The sequence below is a fragment of the Miniopterus natalensis genome, chromosome 8 (assembly GCF_054644295.1).
Source record: "Miniopterus natalensis isolate mMinNat1 chromosome 8, mMinNat1.hap1, whole genome shotgun sequence".
Lineage (NCBI taxonomy): Eukaryota > Metazoa > Chordata > Mammalia > Chiroptera > Miniopteridae > Miniopterus > Miniopterus natalensis.
This window is the reverse complement of record NC_142088.1, coordinates 76528865-76551060: the sequence shown is the minus strand read 5'-3', so window position 1 is coordinate 76551060 and position 22196 is coordinate 76528865. Positions and strand designations below refer to the sequence as shown.

General features: G+C 55.8%; 1 protein-coding gene across 1 annotated transcript in view; it reads right to left on the bottom strand.

Moving 5' to 3' along the window:
* Positions 1 to 22196, bottom strand: part of GLI2 (GLI family zinc finger 2) — a 237076-nt gene that overhangs the window by 19863 nt on the left and 195017 nt on the right. The window contains exons 4-8 of the mRNA XM_087819912.1: positions 16520 to 16722; positions 13521 to 13706; positions 3594 to 3795; positions 2115 to 2328; positions 336 to 458 (exon numbers count right to left, since the gene is read on the bottom strand). Of these exons, the coding sequence (XP_087676038.1) occupies positions 336 to 458; positions 2115 to 2328; positions 3594 to 3795; positions 13521 to 13706; positions 16520 to 16722 (928 nt within the window). The remainder of the gene's footprint in view (positions 1 to 335; positions 459 to 2114; positions 2329 to 3593; positions 3796 to 13520; positions 13707 to 16519; positions 16723 to 22196) is intronic.

Here is a 22196-nt window from a genome sequence, read left to right as displayed (position 1 = left end):
GAGTTGTCTCCCATATGCACCCCGAGATGACCAAGGATGGAATCCGAAACCCAGGTATGTGCCCTGACCAGGAACCAAACCAGCAACCTTTTGGCGCAACCAACTAAGGCACTCGGGCCAGGCTGTTCAGTATGTGTTTGGTGACTATGTAATGTGCAGGGTGCTGGAGACACGGCCCTGGTCCCCCCCGAGCTCATGATCCATCCATCACCCCCCCACTGGTTCACTTATTTGCTCATTCGTTCATGCAGCAGCATCTGTCCATCCATTCACCAGCAGGGCCTCAGTCCCAAGTTAGCTGACCCGCCTGAAGATGTGAGGATGGCGGCAGTTACCTGTGTCAGGGTCAACGGGGAGGCTGGTCGCAGGCCCTCGGCCTCCGTCTTGACCTTGCTGCGCTTATGAATGACAATGGGGTTGACGGTGCTGCTCACAGCCGACTCGCTGCTCTGCTTGTTCTGAGGAGGGAGCAGGGAGAGCCTGTCACTAGGGGGCGGGGCAGGGACACCTCAAACCTCTGGGACCCTCCCCACACAGACTACCTGGGCCAACCCTTGTGCTGAAGTTTGAGAAACCGAGTCCTCCAGCCAGGGGCAGGGCCAGGAGAGAGCCCAGAGCTCAGCCTGTCAGCACCTTCCCCACCACCATCCACAAGAACGGAACAGACGCCTCTTTGGGAAAGGCTGGGCACTCTCCCTCCTGGCCCGGCAGCTTCAACTCCTCAGCCCCCAGAGCAGCGGCTCTGGGTCTGAGAACAGGGCCTGGCAGCCCAGGGAGCAAGAGAAGGGCTGGGGCCTCAGGACGCGGGAGCTGGAGCTGCGGCATCAGGTGGTGTGGCTAAAACCCACGATCCTGTCCGGGGGACCCACTCGGTGGTGGCGTGGAGCCCTGGGGTAGAGAAGGAGGACATCCCGGAAGAAAGTTGTGTCTGGTCTCCCTCCCCAGCACTTGGTCACACCTAGGCTCTGCCGGGCGGGTGCCTGGCCAGTCACTTCACCTCAAGAACTGTCACTGTAAGTGCTAACCAGGATCCGGGTCTACACGGGGCTCTGCACACATGGGCTCGTGTACACACAGTGACCCAATGTGAGGGGCAGGCCCCACTTTGCAGATGCGTCAGCTCAGGCCGCAAAAGGTTTCAGGCAAGTCAGGGCCCAAAGCACGTCTGACTGATGCCAAAGCCCGTGCCCTCTCCATGATCAGACGCTGTCCCTACCCCTCCATTTCCTCATCTGCAAAACAGGACTTCCTTCCTTCACTAAACACTAGTGGCACCTGCTGTGTGCCAGGCACGTGTGAACACGCCCAGGCGTGTCAAACGCCCACCGGAAAGGTCAAATAAGATGACCTTGGGGGAACAAAATAAATGAACAAACAAAACTGAGAGACTCATAGCATAGAGAACAGACTGATGGTTGCCAGAGGGGACTGGAGAAAACGGGGAAGGGATTGAGAAGTTACAAAATAGTCACTGGGATGTAAAGTACAGCATAGAAGTAGAGTCAGTAATATTGTAGCAACTATGTATGGTGCCAGGTGGGTACTGGAAATATTCGGGGGACCCTTTGTAAGTATATGATTTTCTAACCACTCTGCTGTACACCTAAAACTAATACAAAATAATATTGAATATAAACAGTAATTTAAAAATAAATTTAAAAAATTATTTTAAAGGTGGCTTTTGGTGAATCCATGCTCTAAAACTAAAATGCACATTCATTACTGTCCATTAATCCATCCATATGCTGGGCATGGAGCACCTACACTGCGCCAGACTCTGAATTCTAGGATTTCTCCATCTACTTACTGTGTTTACTGGGCAGGTGACTGCAGAACTGAGGCTGGGTGCTTGTCCACACGCCAGGGGTGGTGTTAGGACCAACCTAGGTGTCCCAATCAACCTGGCACCCAGCCCAAGCCTGGGTGTCCCAACCAACCTGGCATCCAGCCCAAGGCCCTGGCAGTCATGTGGCCGCTGCTCAGAAGGCACCCCACCAGCCAGACCTGCACCCAGAGTCCTCCCACAGTTCCTAGTGTGAGAGGGCAATCATCAGCCCTCATGGGGTCCAGGAGAACACCAGGTGGCCAGCCCCCTGCTCCCTGCACACACCTACCTGGCTGGCATCACTCAGACAGTTGCTGCTACTGCTGAGCTGGGTGGGCGTGGTGTTGATGGAGGTGAGGGCCATGGGTTGCTGGGCCAGGAAGGTGGGTGAGGGCTGGATCAGGGGTGGTGTGTGTCCGAAGGCTGATCCCAGGCCCCTTTGCTGGCTCAGGATCTGCTGGTAGGCCACGGGGTTGATGGGATGGGGGAAGGTGAAGGCTGGGCTGCAAAGAAGAGCAGATAAGGTGGTGGAGTGGGGTTGGGGGGAGGGGGACCAGGGCTCTGTTAGGCTGACGCTTCCTGGGCAGAGACCTTGCCCAGGGATTGGGATGGGCATGTACTAACCTTACCATCACCATGGTTTTACCTCACTCAAGGACTACTAGTGGCTCCCTACTGCCTCCAGCTCAGGCCTCTCCTTCCGTGCTTAGCCCCCAGGCCTTGCCCGAGGATGCAGCCTTCACCCTGGCAGGTTGGACCCGGGAGGTGCCAGATTCCATCTCACCCCCACCCTGGCCCTTCACTGCCCTGACACTTAAGAAGTGTCCCCTGCGTCACTGCTCTGTATTTGAGCCCCATTTGGCCTCTAAAGCCTGTTCTAGGGCCCCCTCACCCAGGACTGTCCTGCCACTCGCATCTGAGCCACTCCTTCCAGAGCAGGACACTGAAGAAAGAATGATGCCCCGAGTCGGAGCTGTGGCTACCTCCTTGCTCCCTCAGATCAGGCTCCGATGGTGGGGGAGGGGGACGGGCTGCCCTGCGTGAGGGGCTCCTGCCCACAGCCACGGGGTGGTCTCAGAAATGCAGCCCAAGGCCCAGCAGTCTTCAGGTGGCTACAGCCAGGGCTGGCATCATGACGGCAGCTTCAGGGGGACCCAACGCTAAGGCAGTCTCACTTTCCTGACCCTCAGAGACGGTGAGATGATAAATGTCTGTTGTTTTAAACTGCTCAGTTTAGAAGTAATTTGTTATGCAGCAAAAGATAAATAATATACTTGTTATCACTATTTCTGGGTCCTTGGGCAGAGCTCTCCTGACATCCTAACGCCTCTGGCCTCTCTCGGGACACTCGGGAAGCACATGGGTTCCAGTCAAGTAGGCTGGGGTCTGAGTCTTCAGAACAGTCAAGGGCGGCACAGAGGGACCAGGGCTAATGGCGTTGATTAGGTTTCGGTGTGCCATGTGGTGACCACGTGGGAGGCCTGCCAGCCAGTGACTCTCATGGCCCAGGTCGGTGTCACTCACGCCTTGTGTGGCCCCAGGCTGGTCAGCGACATGGCAGCTACATGACACTGGCTGAAATACTAGGAGGGTCACCTTTGATTTCATGACGGAACCTTTCATGACAGGCCTCCCTTAACTTCCACACTGGAAATTGTTTGGAGCATGAGGTCCTGTCTCTCTTCTTGGGTTGAAAGCGTTGACCCCCCCTACTTGGCCCCCAGTCCAGCGCCCGACTCTCGGCCCTGCGCCTGCAGGCTGGGCTCACCTGAGGGTGCCGGCCGACAGGTGCCCGTAGGAGCCGCTGGCCGCCGAGCTGCTGCGCGAGTTGTTGATGTAGGCCACCAGGGAGTTGGGGGACGTGCGGATCATCCGCTGCAGGTCCAGGCTGGCATCCGACAGCGGGGAGATGGACAGCGCCCGCTTACGGCTCAGGCGGGGCGTCACCCGTGGGCTGGAGAAACGCGACACTGTGGGACAGCCAACCCGAGGCACATCAGCAAAACGGTTTGGGGGCGTGGAGGGGGCAAGGCAGACTGGCAGGTGGGGACAGGAAGAGCCTGTGAGGATGATCTATAGGGACCTGTGGCTCTGCCATTCTCCAGTTGTGGCCTCTTGCGCAAGGGCTGTAGCCTTTCTCAGCCTCAGTTTGCTCATCTATAAAATGGTCTGACCCACACATGGTGTGGTGAGAATTTAAGAAGCACACAAGCACCAGTCAGGCGCTAAGTGAGTGAACTGGAGCACTGATATATGTAGCACCCTTCCTAACGGGAGTGCAGGGACCAGAGCTGGATCCAGCAGTGCCTGAGGCATGGCAGCAAAGTGCCCAATGTCGCGAGCCCACCCATGAGGCAGCACCAGGTCAAGACACAGGGCCTGGCCCCGCTAGTGGCTCAGTTGGTTGAGTGTCGTCCCATGCACTGGAAGGGTGCCGGTTCGATTCCCGGTCAGGGCACACACTTAGGTTGTGGGTTCAATTCCCAGTTGGGGCACGTGGGAGAGGCAGCCGATTCAAGTTTCTCTCTCTCTCTCTCTAAGCATGTCCCCAGGTGAGGATTTAAAAAAAGAAGAAGGGCCTGGTCAGTGCCCAGAAGCCCTTCTGTCCATCAGGACCCACCAGAAGGGCAGCCACTATCCTGGCTTCTAACAGGCACTTAGTCTGCTTATTTTCGAGTAGTTACCTATTTCTATAAATGAAATTATAAATGCGTTTTGGTCTAGCTTCATCCAACATTACAGTTTGTGAGGTTTCTCCATGCTGCCGTGTAGCACTATCTGGCTCTTTTTAATTGCTGTAGAGAATTCCACTGGACGACTCTGGCCAGGGTAGCCTGTGGTCTCCCCAGAGGAGGGTCCTATGGGGTCTGAGCTGGTCTGAGCAAGCAGAAGGGAGATCGGCGCCATCAGAGCCCGGGCACAGCGAGCACAGGCATGGAGGTGGCTGGGCCAGGCCACGTGGGGCACAGGGTGTGCTCAGGCAGCCACTGAAGTTGTTTACAGGCCACCCCTCCTGCCCAAAGGGAACCTGGAGGCCACTGACAGGAGGACAGGTGGGCAGGGGCCAGCAGGGCACAGAGAGAGGCCGTTCCACGCAGGTATGCGAAATGCAGGGCACGGCTAGGCAGAGAATGAACATGCCCCTGCTGTGTGCCAGGCGTTCCTCACAGCGCCCCTTATTTTCCTCACCATAGCCCTGCCATCCGCACTGGCAGACCCCTTTACAGAGTAAACTGGGATCGGAGAGGGTCTGGACAGGGCGGAAGCCTTGGTGGGTGGCGACTTGTGCAGTGACACTGTCAGACCATTTCTAGGCCACTGTTCTGTCCAGAGGAGACCCAGAGCCCTGACTGGGGTGGGGGGCTGTGGGAGGAGCTGCCTGAAGCCATGGCTGAGCCCGAGGGTGCAGAGAGCGCCCATCTGGGGCAGGTCCTCCTCCCTTCCCGCAGTTACGTGTGAACAGTAGTCTCTCCTTACTCCCGGGACATACATTCCAAGACCCCAGTGGATGCCTGAAACCGCAGGTAGCAAACCCTATATACACTATGGCTTTTCCTATGCGCGCTAACCTTTCATGTCAGTGTTTACTGAATGCCTTGTAGGTGCTAGGTACTGTTAAAGTATTAAGTAGTTTAATCTTCATAGGTGTCCTATAAGGAAGGGGCTATTATTAGCCTCATTGTACAAATGACAAAACATTTGTACCAGGCAGCCTTGGCAGAGAAATGGATTGGAAGGCAGGCAGATGGCCACCAAAACCACCCACCTCCCAGCTTCTGCTGAGGGTGGGGAGGAGAGGTATCTTGGGGAGGGTGCTCCTGGCCAGGCGGGTGGACACACACACCTTGTGGGGGCCCATAGCCTGCGCCAGCCAGCCACACACCCCTGATGCTAGTGGCTGCCCTGGTGTCTGTTACCTAGCCACCCTAAGCCTCTCTTTGCCCAGCTGTGGCAGTGTGGGGGCAGTGTGGCTGGGCTCACAAGGTTGTTTCAAGGACACATGAAGAGTGTGAAGGACAGTGCCTAGAACCCAGCAGAGCTCCCGGGGGGAACTATAAGTTGATACAGCTTCTCCAGGGGCTGGGAGGGCTGATGGGCAGGGTGAGCCCACAGCTAATACTGGAGTAAAGGACAAGTCTAGAAAAGATGACCGGGCCACACTGCAGCACACCTGTCACTAAACACTCGCTCACCTGTCCATCTGGGCACCCTCCAAGCCAGGGGTGGGGAGTAGCCAGCCCGCAGGCTGTGTATGGCCCCCGAAATCATTTGGTCTGGCCCTGCCAAGGCCTCGCCAAAGAGAAGCAGTTCCAGCCATCCCATTAGGGGTGAGTTAATTAAATGTTTGACCAAATGTAGCAGGCTAATTTTTAAGTTGATAATTTTTCAAGGCCCATGAGTGATGTTATAAATATCCAAATGGCCCTTGGCAGAAAAAAGGTTCCCTGCCCCTGTAAGCCTTGTTCTTATTTCCTGAGTTCACACCTTGCCAATCCTCACTTTAAAGGGAACTCACAGTAAGATGCAAAAGTGAATCTTCCAAAAGACTCCTGTTATACTGGCTTACGAGCTGCATGGCAAATGGGGAGATGTGGGGCTGGGGGAAGGTTGAACATCAAGTAAAGTCAGAAATACAGGCATATTTGTGATACAAATTTACAAAAAGATTTTGCTAATATTTGGATTCCCACCCTCTCTTGCGCCTTTAACAAGAGGAAACAGGCCAAATCTGACAGTGATATTCATCTCTGTTATTCCCACCCCTCCAGGGAAATATGTTTATTAATGTGCCTCTTCCCCTGATAAATTACTAAATAGAAAGAAAAGCCTGGCACTCATTTCCTGTAGCTTCTCCTGTGATTTATGACCGGGATTGGCAGAGCCACCACATCCATTCATCTGTGGATGCCTGTTCTGAGGTCCCACAGCCTCCAGGCGACAGGCACCAGCCTCCTTACCCAGCCAGGTGTCCGCCGACACGGCCCATTCCTGCCGCCACTTGTACCTAGACCCTTTCACCACTAGTTCTTTCTCTCGCTCATTCGCTTGTTCATCTGCCACCAGACCCTTGTGCCGCGTTGGCAGTACCCTGGGCACTGGCTGGAGGCTGCAGGGACTGCATGCAAGGAGGACCCTCGGACCTGTACTCCTGGAGCTCCCCTTCCAGGTGAGAGATGGAAATGGTGGCCACCACGCCAGCAGGATTCATTAGGCGCCACCTCTGCTGCATTAGCCTAGGTGATCCCGAGTGCTCGGGGGGTGGCTGCTTTCCTTGGGATAGCTGGGAAGGGCAGGAGATGTGAGAAAGGCCCCAGACCTGACCCAGGTTTGGATCTGGCCCGACAGTTCTGAACTGGGTGGCTCTGGGTGAGTGGCTGAAGCTCTCTGAGCTGGTTCCTCACCTGCAAGACGGGCCAACAGCACCCACCTCCGGGAGGCCATGGGCTACTGATCAGCATATCCAGAGCTCTGGATGGACCTCTTGTGGATCAGGAACCTGGACTGAGGGCAGCCAGAGGGATGCCGGGAACCTGGTTCGGAAGAACCTCCCAGGAGGAGCCATTTCTGTGCCAGGTGTTACTGTCGTCAGCATGGGGCTGGGACACCCCTCCTTGGGACACAGCTTTGTGGCCAGGCTCATGGACCCTGACTTCTTAGCGGTTAGGGAGCCCTCCTGCACAGCTCGACCCCTCACCCAGGTATTTCCTGAACTCACTGAGGAGATGCTCTAAGGGCATCCAGCCCGAAGACCTTGCCCTGCCCACACTTAGCCATCCACAGCCACCCACACCCCCTCTTATGGGCTGTACAGGGGGCCTGGGCTTTGGAGCCCAGAAGCTCGGATCGAGGCTGACCAGCCCCGTTTCCTGCTTCTGTGATAGGCAGAAAGATACTCAGGGCTCCGGCTCAGCTTCCTCACCTGTAAAGTGACTTCACGAAGCTTTCTCACGGGACTGATTGTGCAGGTTCACCAGATGCCCGGCACGCACAGCCCGCCCTCTGGGACCTGCAGCCAGGTGGCCCTGCCTCGGTCCCTCCTCCTGCGGCAGCTGAGCAGGACTCCCTGCCTGCCCGGGCCCCTGGCTGCCCCTCCATCAGCGGTGGGGCCTCTCAGCGGTGTGATCAATGTAATTGGTTTCTGAAACCCCCCGTGGACCCACAGGCTGCATAAAGAACGGGCGTCAGGACGGAGGTGACATCTGAGTCAAATTAGTGTCAATATGACAATAAAATATACAGCTTGGAGGAAATATGGGCTGTAAACAGACAACATTTCTATCGGAAACATTTCAATCTTCTCAATGTGGTAGGAGTGGGAGGGAGGGTGGTGGTGGCGGTTCCGCTGTTAAATCACCAATATTCAACGCACAACACAAGGAAATTCCATTTTAAGGCCCTGGTGACAACCAGAGAGTCCCCCGCTCTCCAGAGAACCACTACGCAGAATGATAACCTTGATTCCCTGACTGGTATCTATTACCTTCCGATGCAGCATCACCCTCACTCTCCCCGCTATAAATCAGCTTCTTTAAGAACGAGAGGCGGGGAGCCTGCATCGACCAGGAGGCAGGGCGCCCAGCAGCGGGGACGGGCGTGCCCCGAGGTGCCCTCTGCCCAGCCCTGGGAGCCTGCGGGGCTGCGCTTCCAATGCGACAGGAGCCCCGCCAGAGGCTTCCCACCTTCCCGCCACCACTGCGGTGTTTGCCCAACGGAGGTCGCAGGCATGACCCAGACGAGACTATTTTAGGCTCAATGGGGGCAGAGACAGGGACATCTTCCTCAGATATTATCAGGTTTCCCATTTCAGGAAATAGACAAAGTTCCATTTTAGCATCCATTTCTTTAACCCCAAAAGGTGAGTCTATTAAAATATGGTATTAAATTAAGAACGGTGCAGATGGCACTTGTCTAAGGTGAAACTGCTGGTGGTTTGCCGGTGAGTGGACTGGGACATGCTCTGCTGGACGCGGGCCCAGGTAACTGTCCTACACCCTTCTCCAGGCCACCTTTGCCAAGAGGCCCCGTCTCCACAGCCAGCTGGACAGTCAAAACCTCTGGAGAGTTCTCTCTGCCCCACAGTCCTGCCTCCTCTTGGAAAGTGAAAGCGAGGTGCTGAGAGGGGGCTGGGTGGGCGCAGTGGCCTCAAGACAGTATTCCTTGTCCTGCCAGGAGCTCACACAGGGCAGCGCCATGAGGGCAGGACTTGGCAGGCAGTGCGTTGCTGTGTCCCTGGCACCTAGAGCTGTGCCTGGCACATAGCAGGTGCCCAATAAATACCCTCGAATGAACGATACAGAGACACACACACAAACACACAGACAGAGGGAAGGCCCCGTCCCCCTGACTTTCCACAGCTCTCGACGCCCCCCGCACCTGCAGAACTTACATGTCACGGTCATATTTATGGATAGCTCCTAACATGAACACACACGTCCTCAGAGAGTCTCGGGCCCTTCCACAGGCTGTTAGTCTGCTGAGTTCTGCCCAGGCTGCAGGCCTGCACAAGTTTCTCTGGGAGAGTCTGTGCAGAAAGGAACTGGATGGGAAGGTCCACTCCCACCTTCACTGAGGGGTCGGAAGCTTCCAGGAGGTCTCTCCCCAGACCTGTGCAACTGGGACCAGCAGGGGACGCTGGAGCGGGAGGGCTTTCCCCGCTCTCACAGTCACGGAAGGGGTGAAGTCGGGGACACCCCGAAGCAGGTCTGGGCTCAGCTGGGCCTGGGCCTGGGCTAGGAGACTCGAGTTTCTGAGGGCTCCACGTGAGCAGCACATCCACATGGAAGGGGAACAGAAACGCCTAAACCATTTTAAAAAGCAGAAACCAAGGTTCCGGATCTAGTATCACCTGGTCTGAAAAAAACTGTTAAGTAATGACAAGTTCAGGAGATCACTCTAAATTACTCTGATTCCTTGGATTGTAACTAGGAACAAAGGAAAAAATTCGTCTGTAACTGAAAGGTCATCGGGGTTCAGACCCCCACCCCCCGGGTGTCTCACTCAGCCTGAGAAGCTGATATGTCGCTGGGGCCAGCGCTGGGCGGGAGATGCCTCCCGCTGCACCCTGAAGCCAGCGGCGGTCTCAAAGCTGAGGAGCGGAAAGACTGGCAGCGGTGTGATGAGTTATCAGGGGCAGCCCACATGAGCTGGTGCTCTCGTGCCCGCTGGGGAACTCCCCTCTCACTCCCCTGCCTTCCCTACTCAGGTGCTCGGCCCCCACGTGTAAGTAAAGGCTGAGTTTCCTGGGACACAGAGCTGCCCTGTCCCCAGCCCCTTCCAGGTGCCCTGCAAGCCGACAGCTGCTGGCCCCGCACAGTCTCTCCCCTGATGAGTTCGCACCTTTCTATCCCAGGTGTCTGACTGCCACACACGCACGCGCTCACCCACAAACACGAGGCTGCTCTGTGGCAGCGATGCTCAGACCTAGATTCAGATGTGGAAGTGGCAGCCAGTGCTGTCTGAGCTCCTTGGGTACCGAAGGTGGACAAGGAGGGAGGCGCAGGAGCCGCGAGAGGAGCAGCTGGGGGGGCAGGACTGGAGATGTGTCTCAGGAGAGGTGCCGAGGCCACAGTGCAGCACTGAACCCGGCCAGCCTGCAAGGAAGGGCGCTGCAGGCAGGAGCGGGGGAGCTGTCTGGCGGGATCTACGGATGCAGCGGGTGGTGGGAGTGCTGTGTGCAAGTGGGGAAAGATGAGGCTGGAGGAGAAGGCCACTTGAACACTGTTACACCGTTTCAATTTTACCCTGAGGGAGATAGGTGACCCAGAGTGTGACCACAGAATTTCCAAGGGGTCAAGTGATCAATGAGAGGCAGCAACGAGCCTGAGCTGAGGGGCAGTGCTGGGACAGTGGCGAATAACTGGGGGGCCAGGAGGGAGGGTCGACAAGGCAGATTTGGAGACCCTGGGGGTGGGATGGATGGGGCGGATGGGGCGGATGGGGCACAGCCCAGGAGGACTTTGGTACTAGGTGGAGAATGGTGCTGACAATTGAGACAAAATCCTGCAGGAAGTGGTAGATTGGGAAGACAGAAAAAGATACTGGCAGAAAGAAATTTAAACTAGCATTAACTGAGCACGTACTGCCTGCCAGGCACTGAGCCAAGTTCACACATGAGATCTTCTTCAGTGTGTTTAGTTCACACAGCACGCAGGGCTGGGTGTCACAGTCTAGACCCTGCTCAGTCCCACCACCACCTCTGGCCCAGCTATTATAGCGAGGACACACCACCGGCAGGCCCACAGCTCACTGCACAACCTCTCTGCCTGCCGCCACCTCGACAAGCACCCCGGCTTGGGCCCAGCCCTCTGGGCGGCGCTGGAACACATTTGGTCTAGCAGGCCCTCCCTGAAGCCACGGCTCACTGAGCTGGTCAGATGTGCTGGGCTGCCTGGAGGTGGTGTGCCGAGGGAAAGGGCCAACAGTGCTAGTAACAAACAAAGTTGGGCTTGGAACCCTGACTCGCAACCTGGGCAAGTCACCTGATGTTGGGAAGCGTAGTTTGCTCATCTGAAAGAGGGGATAGTGATTCCAGCCTTAGGAGGTGGCTGAGGAGAGTCCCATGGGGGGAATGTGCATAAAGGCAATTCTATTCTCACACAGCTGGTGCTCCTGTTTGCTGATTCGACCTCTCTTGCACTCTGGGGACACCCCCTTGGCCACAGTTTCTCTGTGTCTGCTCACTGTCCAGCTGGCCCAGTGACATCCACCCTGGGAGGTGGGACCCATTCGGGGTTCTCTGACATGGCTGTTGGAACACTATGTGGACTTCTGCACTGCATTGTGGTTGTCTGGCTTCTAGGTTTGACAGGTCACGTGTACACAGCCTCACTACCTGCTGACACCCCTCCTGCTCCCTAGGGAGCACCCACAGGGCTGAGAGGAGGAGAGATGGGGAGCACGTGGATGTATGCGTGCTCAGGCGCCAACAGGCCACATTTCACACTCTATACCGTGTGCCTGGTGCTGGACTAAACACCACCCTGAGGAAGGCATGGGGAGGGGGTGCGGGGGTGGGAGTGGGGAGCCCAGACCCAGGGAGCAAATTCTGGTCACATCCTTCAGGGTGCATGTGGAGTGACGTGGAACAATACCCACGAGAGCTGCACTGGGAGGACTGTAGTGCTCTTCCCAACAGCACTCTCATGGGGGGAACAAGGACCGCTCAGGGCCCAGGAACCGCACACGACGGCTCCTGTAAGTACGCACTGGATGGGGTAGAGAGAGAGAAGCAAAAGCCAGTGGAAGAGGGTGAGAAGGCATCTGAAGAGACTTCCTGGGGGAGGCGAGATCTCAAGCAGGCCTTAGGAAGTGAGGGGTTCAGCTTTGCCCCCAGCCAATAAGACAGAACTGCAGTGGCTGGTGTGGCAGGAAGTCCAGGGCACAGTACTGGGGGAGGGGAGGCACTGAGGGGTACAGGGGCCCACCTTGGCCCCATAAGACTGCCTGCAGCCCAGCAGGTACCAGGACTTCCTGTGGGGCAGGTCTTCCTGCAGGTTTCTGTCTGTGCCCTGTCACCAGGGAGTGAAAACGCCATCCCGGGCAGGGGTTAAGGAGAGCAAGTCTGCCTGCCTGGATCCAGGGTATCTTTGGGCTGGGCTCCAGGACCAGAAGGTAGAGTGGCACTGACTGATGGATGCTTAGCTGACTCCTGAACAGGGGTTCCATGCTGACCCCAGGGGTTCATGGCCAAGGGACTGAAGGTGTCCCTGTGAAAGCAGCTGTGAGGGTGGCATTTGGTGGGAGGGAAGGACTTGGTATCCAATAGGCACCAAGAACTTCACCTATGAAGTTCTGCTGCCTGCTAAGTCTGCCTGCCCACAGTTCCTGGTTCAGTGACTGACCCTCTGTCCCCCAGTGCTCAGGCCAAAGACCTCGGGGTTGTCCTTTCTGCCTTTCTTTCTCCACATCCCCGATCTGGCAGTAAATCCTCTGCCTCCACCTTCAAAATCTGTCTGAAACATGGCCACTTCCCCCCTTCTACTAACAGGACCCCTGCTTCCACATGTCTCCTAAATCCATCCTCAGATCAGCAGTCAGAGTGGGATTCCTTTTAAAAATAAGTCAGACCTCATTACTCTTCTATCCAACCCCTCCCCCAAGGCCCCATCCTACTCTCTACGAAAGCCAAAGTCTTACCAAGCCCTGACCAGCCTGCAGAACAGCCCCAGAACTCTAGCACCCACTCCTTCCCTGACTCACTGGGTGCCGGGCACACCGGCCTACTGGACGTTTCCTGAGTTCAGCAGGCAACACTGCCTCAGGCCCTTTGTACTTGCTGTTTACCCTAACAAGGCCACTCTTCCGGCCTATTCTGGGCAGCCCATTTCTTTCAGTTCTTTGTTCAAATATCATCTTCCCCATGGGATTTCTCGAGTCCTTCATTTAAGATTGCACCTGCAGTGCTCCCTTCCACTCCCGGTTCTCCCCGGCTGTCCTCAGTGTGCCCCCAACTCCAAGAAGGCAGAGGCAACTGCGTTTTGTTTCCTGCAGCGTCTAAGACACTCACTGAACATTTGTGTGTGTGGTCCAGGCTTGGCCTTGTGGACAGCAGTCCTGGCAGGGATTGTGGTAAATCCAGACTCCATCTTAGGATTCTTCACCCCCAAAGGAGCAAGAAGCACCTGCCTCAGCCCCTAGGGGTACCACCAGCCCCAGCCCCATCCTGCTCCCTGCCACCGCCTGGCCCAGCACTCACCGTCCACTGGATTGAGGTAGTCGTGGAGATGGGGTGTGCCAGTGGCACCCCCAGTCTGCATGAGCAGGTCCCCGTATGGCGTGGGGTGGCCCGCCATGAGGGTCATCTGGTGGTAATAGTCCGAGGGGTTGGCGCCTGCCGGGGGGAGGCCAAAGAGTCCCCTCTCCTTAAGGTGCTCATGGACCACTGCGGCAAAAAGGAGGGAGAAAGACAGAAGCCATCAAAATCTGGCCAAAAAACAAAAGAGAAACACAACCTGGCCTAGGGAGTGCCCCTCAGTGCCCTCAGGTCCATCCTCTGCCCCATGAGCCCCTATGACCCCCTCCCCAGCTCCATGTCTGCACTGAGCAGACCTGGTGGCGGGTGTGTTTCTGCTGATGGGGGGCCCCCGATCCACGGTCCTCCATTTCGTCAGAGCCATAACCCCACCTTCTCCTCCCCTCCAAGCCAGGGAGAAGCCCACAGCTCCCAGCCGACCAGGGCCGTGGTCCAGCCGAGACTGCAGAGTAAAACGATGCAAATGGAGGTGGCAGGGCAGCAGCCAGGTGGGCCCTGGTGGCCTTGAATGTCAGAGGTGCGTGAGCAGCTGCGCGCTAGCCTGGCCTATCCCGGCCAAGGCCCTCGCCTGACGCGGTCCACCAGCTCCCGGCCCGCAGCTGCAGGGCCAACTGTCTGCCTCCAACCCTGGCTCAGCCCTACCGGGCCCTAGCAGAGGCAGGTGGGACAATCGTTAGCTCTCGAGGCCTAGCCCTCAGGGCTATGGTGCCAGGGAAAGAACGGGGAGCTTGGAAACCACATACCCTTGGAGACACCTGGCCTTCGCCAGGTATGCAAAACTGGGAAGGTGCCACCGCTCTGAGCTGGCTGTCTTCCATCTATAAAATGGGGCGTTAGTGCCCACCACTCAAATTATTCTTACAAATGACAGTAGCAGCCAGCGTTGTAAGGAGCACTTGCTGGGTCTGTGTAGGCACAGTGCTGAGGGGATCTGTCATTCTCTAATTTCACTACCACAACAACACTGTGGGCTGGGGGCACCACCGCCCTCCCCTTGCAGACGAGGACCCTGCACTTAGAGCAAAAGAGATCTTGCCAAGGTCACACAGCAGGCGGTTTCAGGCTAGAAGTTCCTAACCACTGCACTCCACGGCCTCTGCCATTAGTCCTGCAAATACCACGGGAGAGCTCCTATGGCTCGGCAGAGAAGAAGTCGGTCAGCAGAAGAGGTTCCTCCTCTCCCCCCTCCTGCTGTCTCCTGCTGTGTCCCCTAGAGAGAGCCCTGGCCTCAGATCACTGATGAACTTTCCAGACCTCGTGTGAGCAGGTGCTGGGGCTGGACAGCTGACAATGCTGCCCTATGAGCCTGGTAGGCTACCTCTAGTGACCTGGGAGCTGGGGTCAGAGCCAGTGGGGCCTCAGAGCATCTGGTCCACCCCATGAGGGGAGAGGGTCATGCAAATTAGCCACATCCTCTCTGATACTGAACCCATTCCTGCTGTCTCCTGGGTTTGAGGCCGGGATAAGTGGGTGTGGTAGGAGCCACATTAATGTGTACATCAAAATCAGGCATAAAATCAGTGCCCGGTCAACTCAAGTTTCCTTCAAGGGCAGCCTTGTCTCGTCACTTAGCTCTTCACGGGCTACACGGCTGTCAGCTGAGACTAGTGTCCTTGGTTCACAAGACCTCTGGGAGAGCGCTCTGTTCTTGTCCCTCTGACAGACATCCGCAGGGCCCACTCTGGCCCAGGCCCAGGGAACAGCTGGGCTCTGACTACTCCAAAAACTAGTGCATAAGCTTCCTACAGTTGCTATAACAAGTTAGCACAGCCTTGGTGCTGTTGTTAACACAACAGAATTTTACTCCCTCATGGTTCGGAAGCCAGAAGTCCACAATCAAGGTGCTGGCAGGGCCACACTCCCTCCAGAGGCTTTAGGGAAGAATCCGTTCCTTGCTGCTTCCAGCTTCTGGGGGCTGCTGGCTTCCTTCGTTTGTGGCCACATCATTCCCATATTTGTGCTGTTTTCTCATCTGTGTGTGTGATAAGGACACTTGTTCTTGGGTTTAAGGCCCAAGTGGACAATCCAGGATGATTTCATCTTAAAGTTCCTAGTGTAATCACATTCACAAAGGCATTTTTCCAAAGCAGGCAGTGCTCTCAGGTTCAGGGATAAGACACAGACATATCCTCTTGGGCACCACTCAGCCCACCACGCCGGTGCGACCTTCAGGGCAGGGCAGCATTCAGAACCCGGCTGCATGCTCGTGCTCCAGCTAGCCTGCCGTGGGCTGGGGTATCAGGAGAGGCGTGGGGAAGCAGGGACACTCTCCAGGAGATGGCTCTCGATGTGGAGGCAGCACAGCCCTCAGGACACCTCAGCTAGGTCAAGGCCACCAGGGGACGCACGCAGAGTCCTTGAGGGGCCGTTTCAGAATAGCCAGCTGTTTCCAGGTCCCGTGGCTTCAGCCATTTGCCTTGTCCGGTTTCTCTTTGGTGAAGATCAGGCAAAGTGCAAACCTCACGGCCAGGGGTTGAGCCCAATGCTTCAGGGAGCCTCTCTGGACACTTGGAAGCAGAAATCCTTTTCATTGTGAAACTCCAGCCTCAGCCTTCTCAGGTCTGGAGCTCAGCTTCAGCTCACGGCCACATGCAGGAGCTGGGAGAGGACACACTCCTCTTGGCGAGGGTGCAGGTGGTGGTGCCGAGGGATCCATAGGGACCATGCTTCCAGGAGCATCTGCCTACGGGCTCACAAGTGTGGGCAGCAATGTTCTCTGCCTGGCACTGACACTGGGCCAAGACGGGTTTCCGTGGGCAAATTTTGAGAAGATTCACCTGGCAGCTTTTTAAAACTTTTTTAAAATTTCCAATTACAGTTGACATACAGTATTATATTAGTTTCAGGTGTACAACTTAATGATTAGACAGTTATATAATTTAGGAAGTGATCTCCCCGACAAGTCTACTACCCACCTGACACCACACATGGTTATTACTCACCATCAGCAGGGCTGAGACCCCTGGCTGCAGAGATCGTGGGGAGCGTGGGGCTGCTGTGCACGGCACGGAGGTAATGCTCCATGTGGGGGTTCATGTACGGGTGGGGGGCGTTGAAAGGGGATTCTCCAGGGCCAGCGGGGTGTGGGGAAAGCCGGATCAATGAGATGTCAGAGATGACAGGGCTGCCACTCAGAACAGGAGGCCTAGAGAGACAAAGAGGAGCTTTGTAAGAGGGCATGGCCTGTGGAGGACATGCAGGGAGCCCCGCCAGCAGCAGGGCCAAACGGGCAACCTGCACTTGTTACTCTGTATGCCAGCATCCTGGTCACCCCTCACATGGAGTCTGAGCTCTCACATCAGCTGTGAGTGCAGGGGGTGCTGGCAAGGCTGCCCACCCCCACCCTTGTGTTGGGGATGGAATTCCCTGCACACATGCTTCCCGGGTGCCTGCTCAGGGCTGCACACATAGTGGTAACAGATCAGTCTTTGCTGAAAGAATGAATGAATGTATTCTGCAAATGTGTGAAAAACAGAACATGAAAACACTAATGCCAGGGGGGAAGAGGCAAAGAGCTCACATCCTAACAAAATGAGAAAAGGAGGGATCAGGAGATGCCCCAAAGGAGGAGAGTTTTGGCTTCAGTTGGACAGTCGCTGGCGTGAAGCACTCAGCCACGGATCAGCTGTGAAGGAAAAGATCGGGATTCAGAAGAGCTTTGAAATGGCGAGCTGCAGCTGAAAGTTTAGAAAATCACCTTAGCTTCCCTTACATGGAGTTCCTTCTAATGCTAACAGGGCCTTCCTTCTCGGATGCCCACCACTGTCAGGCGTGAGCCTGCGTTGGTCCCTCTGGTCCAGGCTGGTGTGGCCACGACCCATCTCCATGCCCCCTGGCGGCCCTGGAGGGAGTGCCAGCTCGGCTCAACACGAGGACGGGACTTTACACAAGACCTGCTCACTGGGGCGCCCAAGCAGCTCCCAGCATGTTAGTGGCAGCGGTGCTGAGAGGTCATCTACTCCAAAATGCGCCCATTAAAGAAAAATCACAGCTAAGTCCCTGGGAATGACATTTACCAAAATGTAATTTTCAAATATTTTCAGAAAATAGGGTCTCTACAACTTGGCAGAGTGTAAAGGAAAGAATGTGTTAGAATCAGACCAACCTGGATTAGAATCTCAGTCTTTGAGCCTGGCCGGGCGTGGCTCAGCGGTTGAGCATCGACCTGGGATCCAGGAGATCGGGGTCGATTCCCGGTCAGGGCACATGCCCGGGTTGCGGGCTGCAGCCAATCAATGACTCTCATCATTGATGTTTCTCTCTCTCTCCCTCTCTCTTTCTCTCTCTGAAATCAATAAAGATATATTAAAAAAAGAAAAGAATCTCAGCCTTTGAAAGCTCAAACTAAGCAATTAATTTAACCTCTCCAAGCCTCAGTTTCCTCATCTGTAAAATGGGGATAACAGTATCCATTTCATAGGGTTGCCAGGAGGATGAAAGTCCCCAACATGGTGATGCAGCTGTCAGCCTGCTGTTACAGCATCAGTACCACACTTTGAGGGGAAACCCAGACGTGCCCAGGGGCCCTCACAGTCTCCATATGGGGCCGATGCTGGATGTAGAAAGTTAGCACTGTGAGAACCGTTCACTTCAGAGAGGGCACAAGCGGTCTGCTGGCTGGGGGAAAGCGGAGATTACAGATCGTGTTCAACAGTGCACGGAAACTGTGCTTACAACACAGTGAAACCAGGACCCAAACAGGTGACATGCAGATGGCTGAACACCTGGGCTCACAAACATTACCCTCGGAGGCAGCTCCCCGGCTTCGATGCAAGCATTCTGCTACTTTATTTTCTAGCTTTTGCAGATGCGATTACAACAGATGTGCAGATTCAATGAACCTGCGAGGTCAATTCCACTTCTTGGTCTTGGACGCCGTCCTGCACCCTCTACCTGGTCGGGCTAATTCTTTGTCCTTCCTGAAAGCCCAGGTCAGGGATCCCCTCAAGGACGTCCTCCCCGAAGCGCCTTCCCCGGGCACCAGCTCTGCTCCCTTCTCCCTGCTGCTCCAGGGTGTACCCCTCCGGTCCTGGTGGGTGGGTCCTCCTTCCAGTTCTGCCTGGGAGCAGGGCATGTCCGAGGCACCTCTGAGTGCTGGCACCTGGCATCCTACAGGAGCATTTTTGAAACTAGTGACAGCTGCGTGTCTGTGAGCCAGGCTCTGCTTGGTAGAAGGGAGCCTTTGGGATAAATCATAAGTTGTAGCCTCAAGCTATTCTTGTTCCCGGGCTGCCTTCAAGAGGGAACTGCGTTAAGTGTGAGGGGCTTAGGAGATGGTTCGCTCTGGGCAGGGGCTGTCATGTGTCCTAGGGGAGAAATGGAACCCAACTAATTCATTCTCCCCAAAGGCAGGTCCTGCTGGCTCGGGCACGTGACTGTGGCAGGGTGGGCACTCACATTCCCACCACAGGACAGGTAAGTTTTGTGAACACAGGACACAGGGAGAACATCACCTGTGGGGCAGGGCAGGAGCCTCTGGATGACTCTTGGGACAGACCTGGGACTGAAAGGTAAATACTCTGAGTATAAAGGCAGGTGTCCAGCTGGCCTGGAGAATAGCTGAGGCGCTTCCTGTTCTTAGACCCTGTTCAGGGCCCACAGGAGGCTGGTTGGGGTTGTGTCAGAGCAGCCTGTGGTCACTGGGGCTGGGGGGTCCTAAGTAGCCTGCCAAGGCCTCCATGACACTGGGGTTGCCCTCTGGAGCCAATTGACCACAGCTGAGACCCCACAAGACAAGCTGTTGACTACACGGGGATTTAAAGGAACACGTTCAGGTCATAGGGCAACCTGGGTGTTGGTCTGAGCTGACCCCATTTCACTGGCCAGGGCAGCCTCTCCCAAGTAGGAGACTGAATTGAGGTGTCACTTCGGCAGTGTGCACACCACAGCGGGGCCGCTCTGGCAGGGCTGGAACCAGTCCAGCCTCAGAAGGTGGGCTCGAAGGTGGCAGGTGGGGCCCGAGTCCCCACATGGAGCAGCTGGGACTTCTGTCTCCACAGCTCAGTTGCCACCCTTTGGGGGAGAGTAACTTCTAACCTACTTTCCACCACATGCCATCACCAAAGAAACAGGGAGTTTGTTTCTTCTAGCTCCTCCGGGCTCAGGCCTGGGATCAGTGGGGAGGCCCAGGAGCTCCTTACAGGGGGTCTGATGACCTCAGACCAGCAGTCCATGGAGGAAGCACAGCTGCCCAGCCATCAGGAGGTGTGAATACTCCAGCACCAGCCAGGAGGACTCAAGGTCCAGAGGGGAAGTTACCCCTCCAAGTGGTACAGCCAGAGTGACGCAAACCAGGATCCAACCCAATCTGCCTCACTCCCAGGAGGTGCTGCCCTCATCCCAGGGCCCACCCTCCAACCAGGGAATGCACTGAGGTCTCCCTGCTTCCCCGCTGTGACAGGGCAGGAAGCTCAGGGGGGCCACTGCTGTACCCAGGACAGGTTAGACAGGGGACGAGGTGAGACAGGTCGGCTCACACGGCTGATGAAGGTACAGAGACGACCCCTTGCTTTTCACAGTGCCAGGCGGCTGCTGGCGCTGGGTGTGGGTGGGGTGGCATCTAGGCTGGCAGCGCATCCCTGGGGAGGCAGGACTACATGCTCCTCTGCAGTGCCAAGTGGGGCTGGGTGCCGGAGGGTGTTCTAGGGAACCCAGGGCCTGGATGTGGGGGCAGGAGCCTGCACAGGACAGTGCCTGCCTCTTCCAGAGCTCTGATTTCCTTGCTAAGCCTGACCCTTCCCACTAAGCTGGGTGGCCATGGCTAGGATACTGTCCCTCTCTGGCACCTCACCAGGGTGGCACAAAAAGACCAGTCCTGGGCAGATCAGGGGTCAACAATCATTGACTCCCATCCCTCCCCTTCTCAGCAACAAGTCAACTGGGGGTGGAGTATTACTGACCTGGGTGTTCCGTACCCAAGACAACAGGCCTATCCACCAGCAGTCAGGATGCCTGTCCAGACACCTCCTAAAGGAGACCTCCCAAGATGGCCCCTCAGCACAGCCCCACTCAGCTGTGTGCCCTCAGATAATCTGACCTGGCATCTCCTCAGGATAGGCTGACTGGGTGCCAGCATCAGGGGCCACACTCATGCATTTCCTTCTAATTCAAATAAAAAATTCATTCCCAAAGTAGGTGTTTTATGTCCATTTACATATGGGAACATGGCCAGAAAGGCTGGGCCCATTGCCTAAGGTCACTCAGATAGCAGGTAGTGGAACCGCAGCCAGTCCAGGTGGGCCTGGGCCTGAGCCCAGCCCTCAGTGGCATAACGGGTGCTCCTGGTGAGTGGGGTTCTTTGTGAGCTGGGCTTAGGGGGACCATGATCAAGAGGGGCAGCCCTGAGAGCGGGGCAGCTTCTTCCCACCCTGTTTCAACTCCCTCTTTGTCTTTATCCCCACTCCCCCCATCACCACACACACTCCAATCCAGTCCTCAGGAGTGACTTGGACCCCTCCCTCACACTGTGTTGTGAATGGCTGATCAGGATCCAGGGGCACAATGCTCCAAGGGATATCATTTTGATGGACCAAATAAAGCCAAAGGAATACATTTCAAATGGCAGAATTCCAAGAATTATTAATGCATTTGGAGGTTCAGGGGTTTCCCAGCAACCCCGAAATCACACCAAAATTGCCCACCTACAAAGCAGGTCCTTCAGAGACCGAGCTTCTTTTCCTCTTGGTCCCCTCCCAGGAACTCACTTAGATCCCCAGGCGGGCTGGGTGCTGCCAATCCTAGTGAACTGAGGACCATGCCATGGGGCCTCACCAGGAAAGACACCTGTGGTGAAATCTGAGCCACTGCTTTAGGCCACCTCTAGCTGAAATCTCTTCTATTTCCACGGCTTACTGTGGGGTCCCGACCCTAGTCTCATTTGTGGTCTATCCAGGCCTTGAATTCTGGCAACTGAGCAGAGACTCAAGGAGGTGGCCTTGAGGATGGGAGATGGGCCAGCTGTGTGAGCTCATTTTGAAAGGGTCACAGCTTCCTATGATGCAGATGCACGTGCATGTACACACTCACAGCTGTAGGCCGCAGTAGATAGCACTGACAGAGCCTGTCTTTCTGCACGCTGTGCAACTTGGACACTGCTCTTTGCATTGCCTTCTTCCCTCATTCCAGCTCTGAGTTCATCTGAGCCTGATTCCACCAGTTGTTTCTTCATATATTTGCTCATATTCCCAACAAAATTGTGCCAAGCACCTGCTCTGTGCCCAGGGAACTGTAGGGAGCTCAGAGGCCAAGTGGGAAAGGCAGACCTGCAAATCAAGTAAGCGGTGGGAAGTTTGATAAAGGCTCCAGCAGAGGAAAAAATTCCTTAAGTGTCTGTGTGACGAAAGGCTTCTCAGAGAAGGTGAAATTTGGGCTGGGTTCTGAGGCATGAATAGGAGTTTATGAGGAAGCAGCATATGCAAAAAAAGGATGGAGTGTGACCCTGTGTGTGTGAAGGTTATGCCTGGGGGGTTGGAGCACAGCCCACAGAGCTTTGGGCTGGATCTGTATGGGATCCACATCCCTTCTTTGCTAAGGAGTGGGGTGGTGGTGGCACGTGACCCGAGACCATCCCTTATCCCCCGGCACCTAAGACAGCAGCTCTGGCTGCGCCCTCTGAGAAGG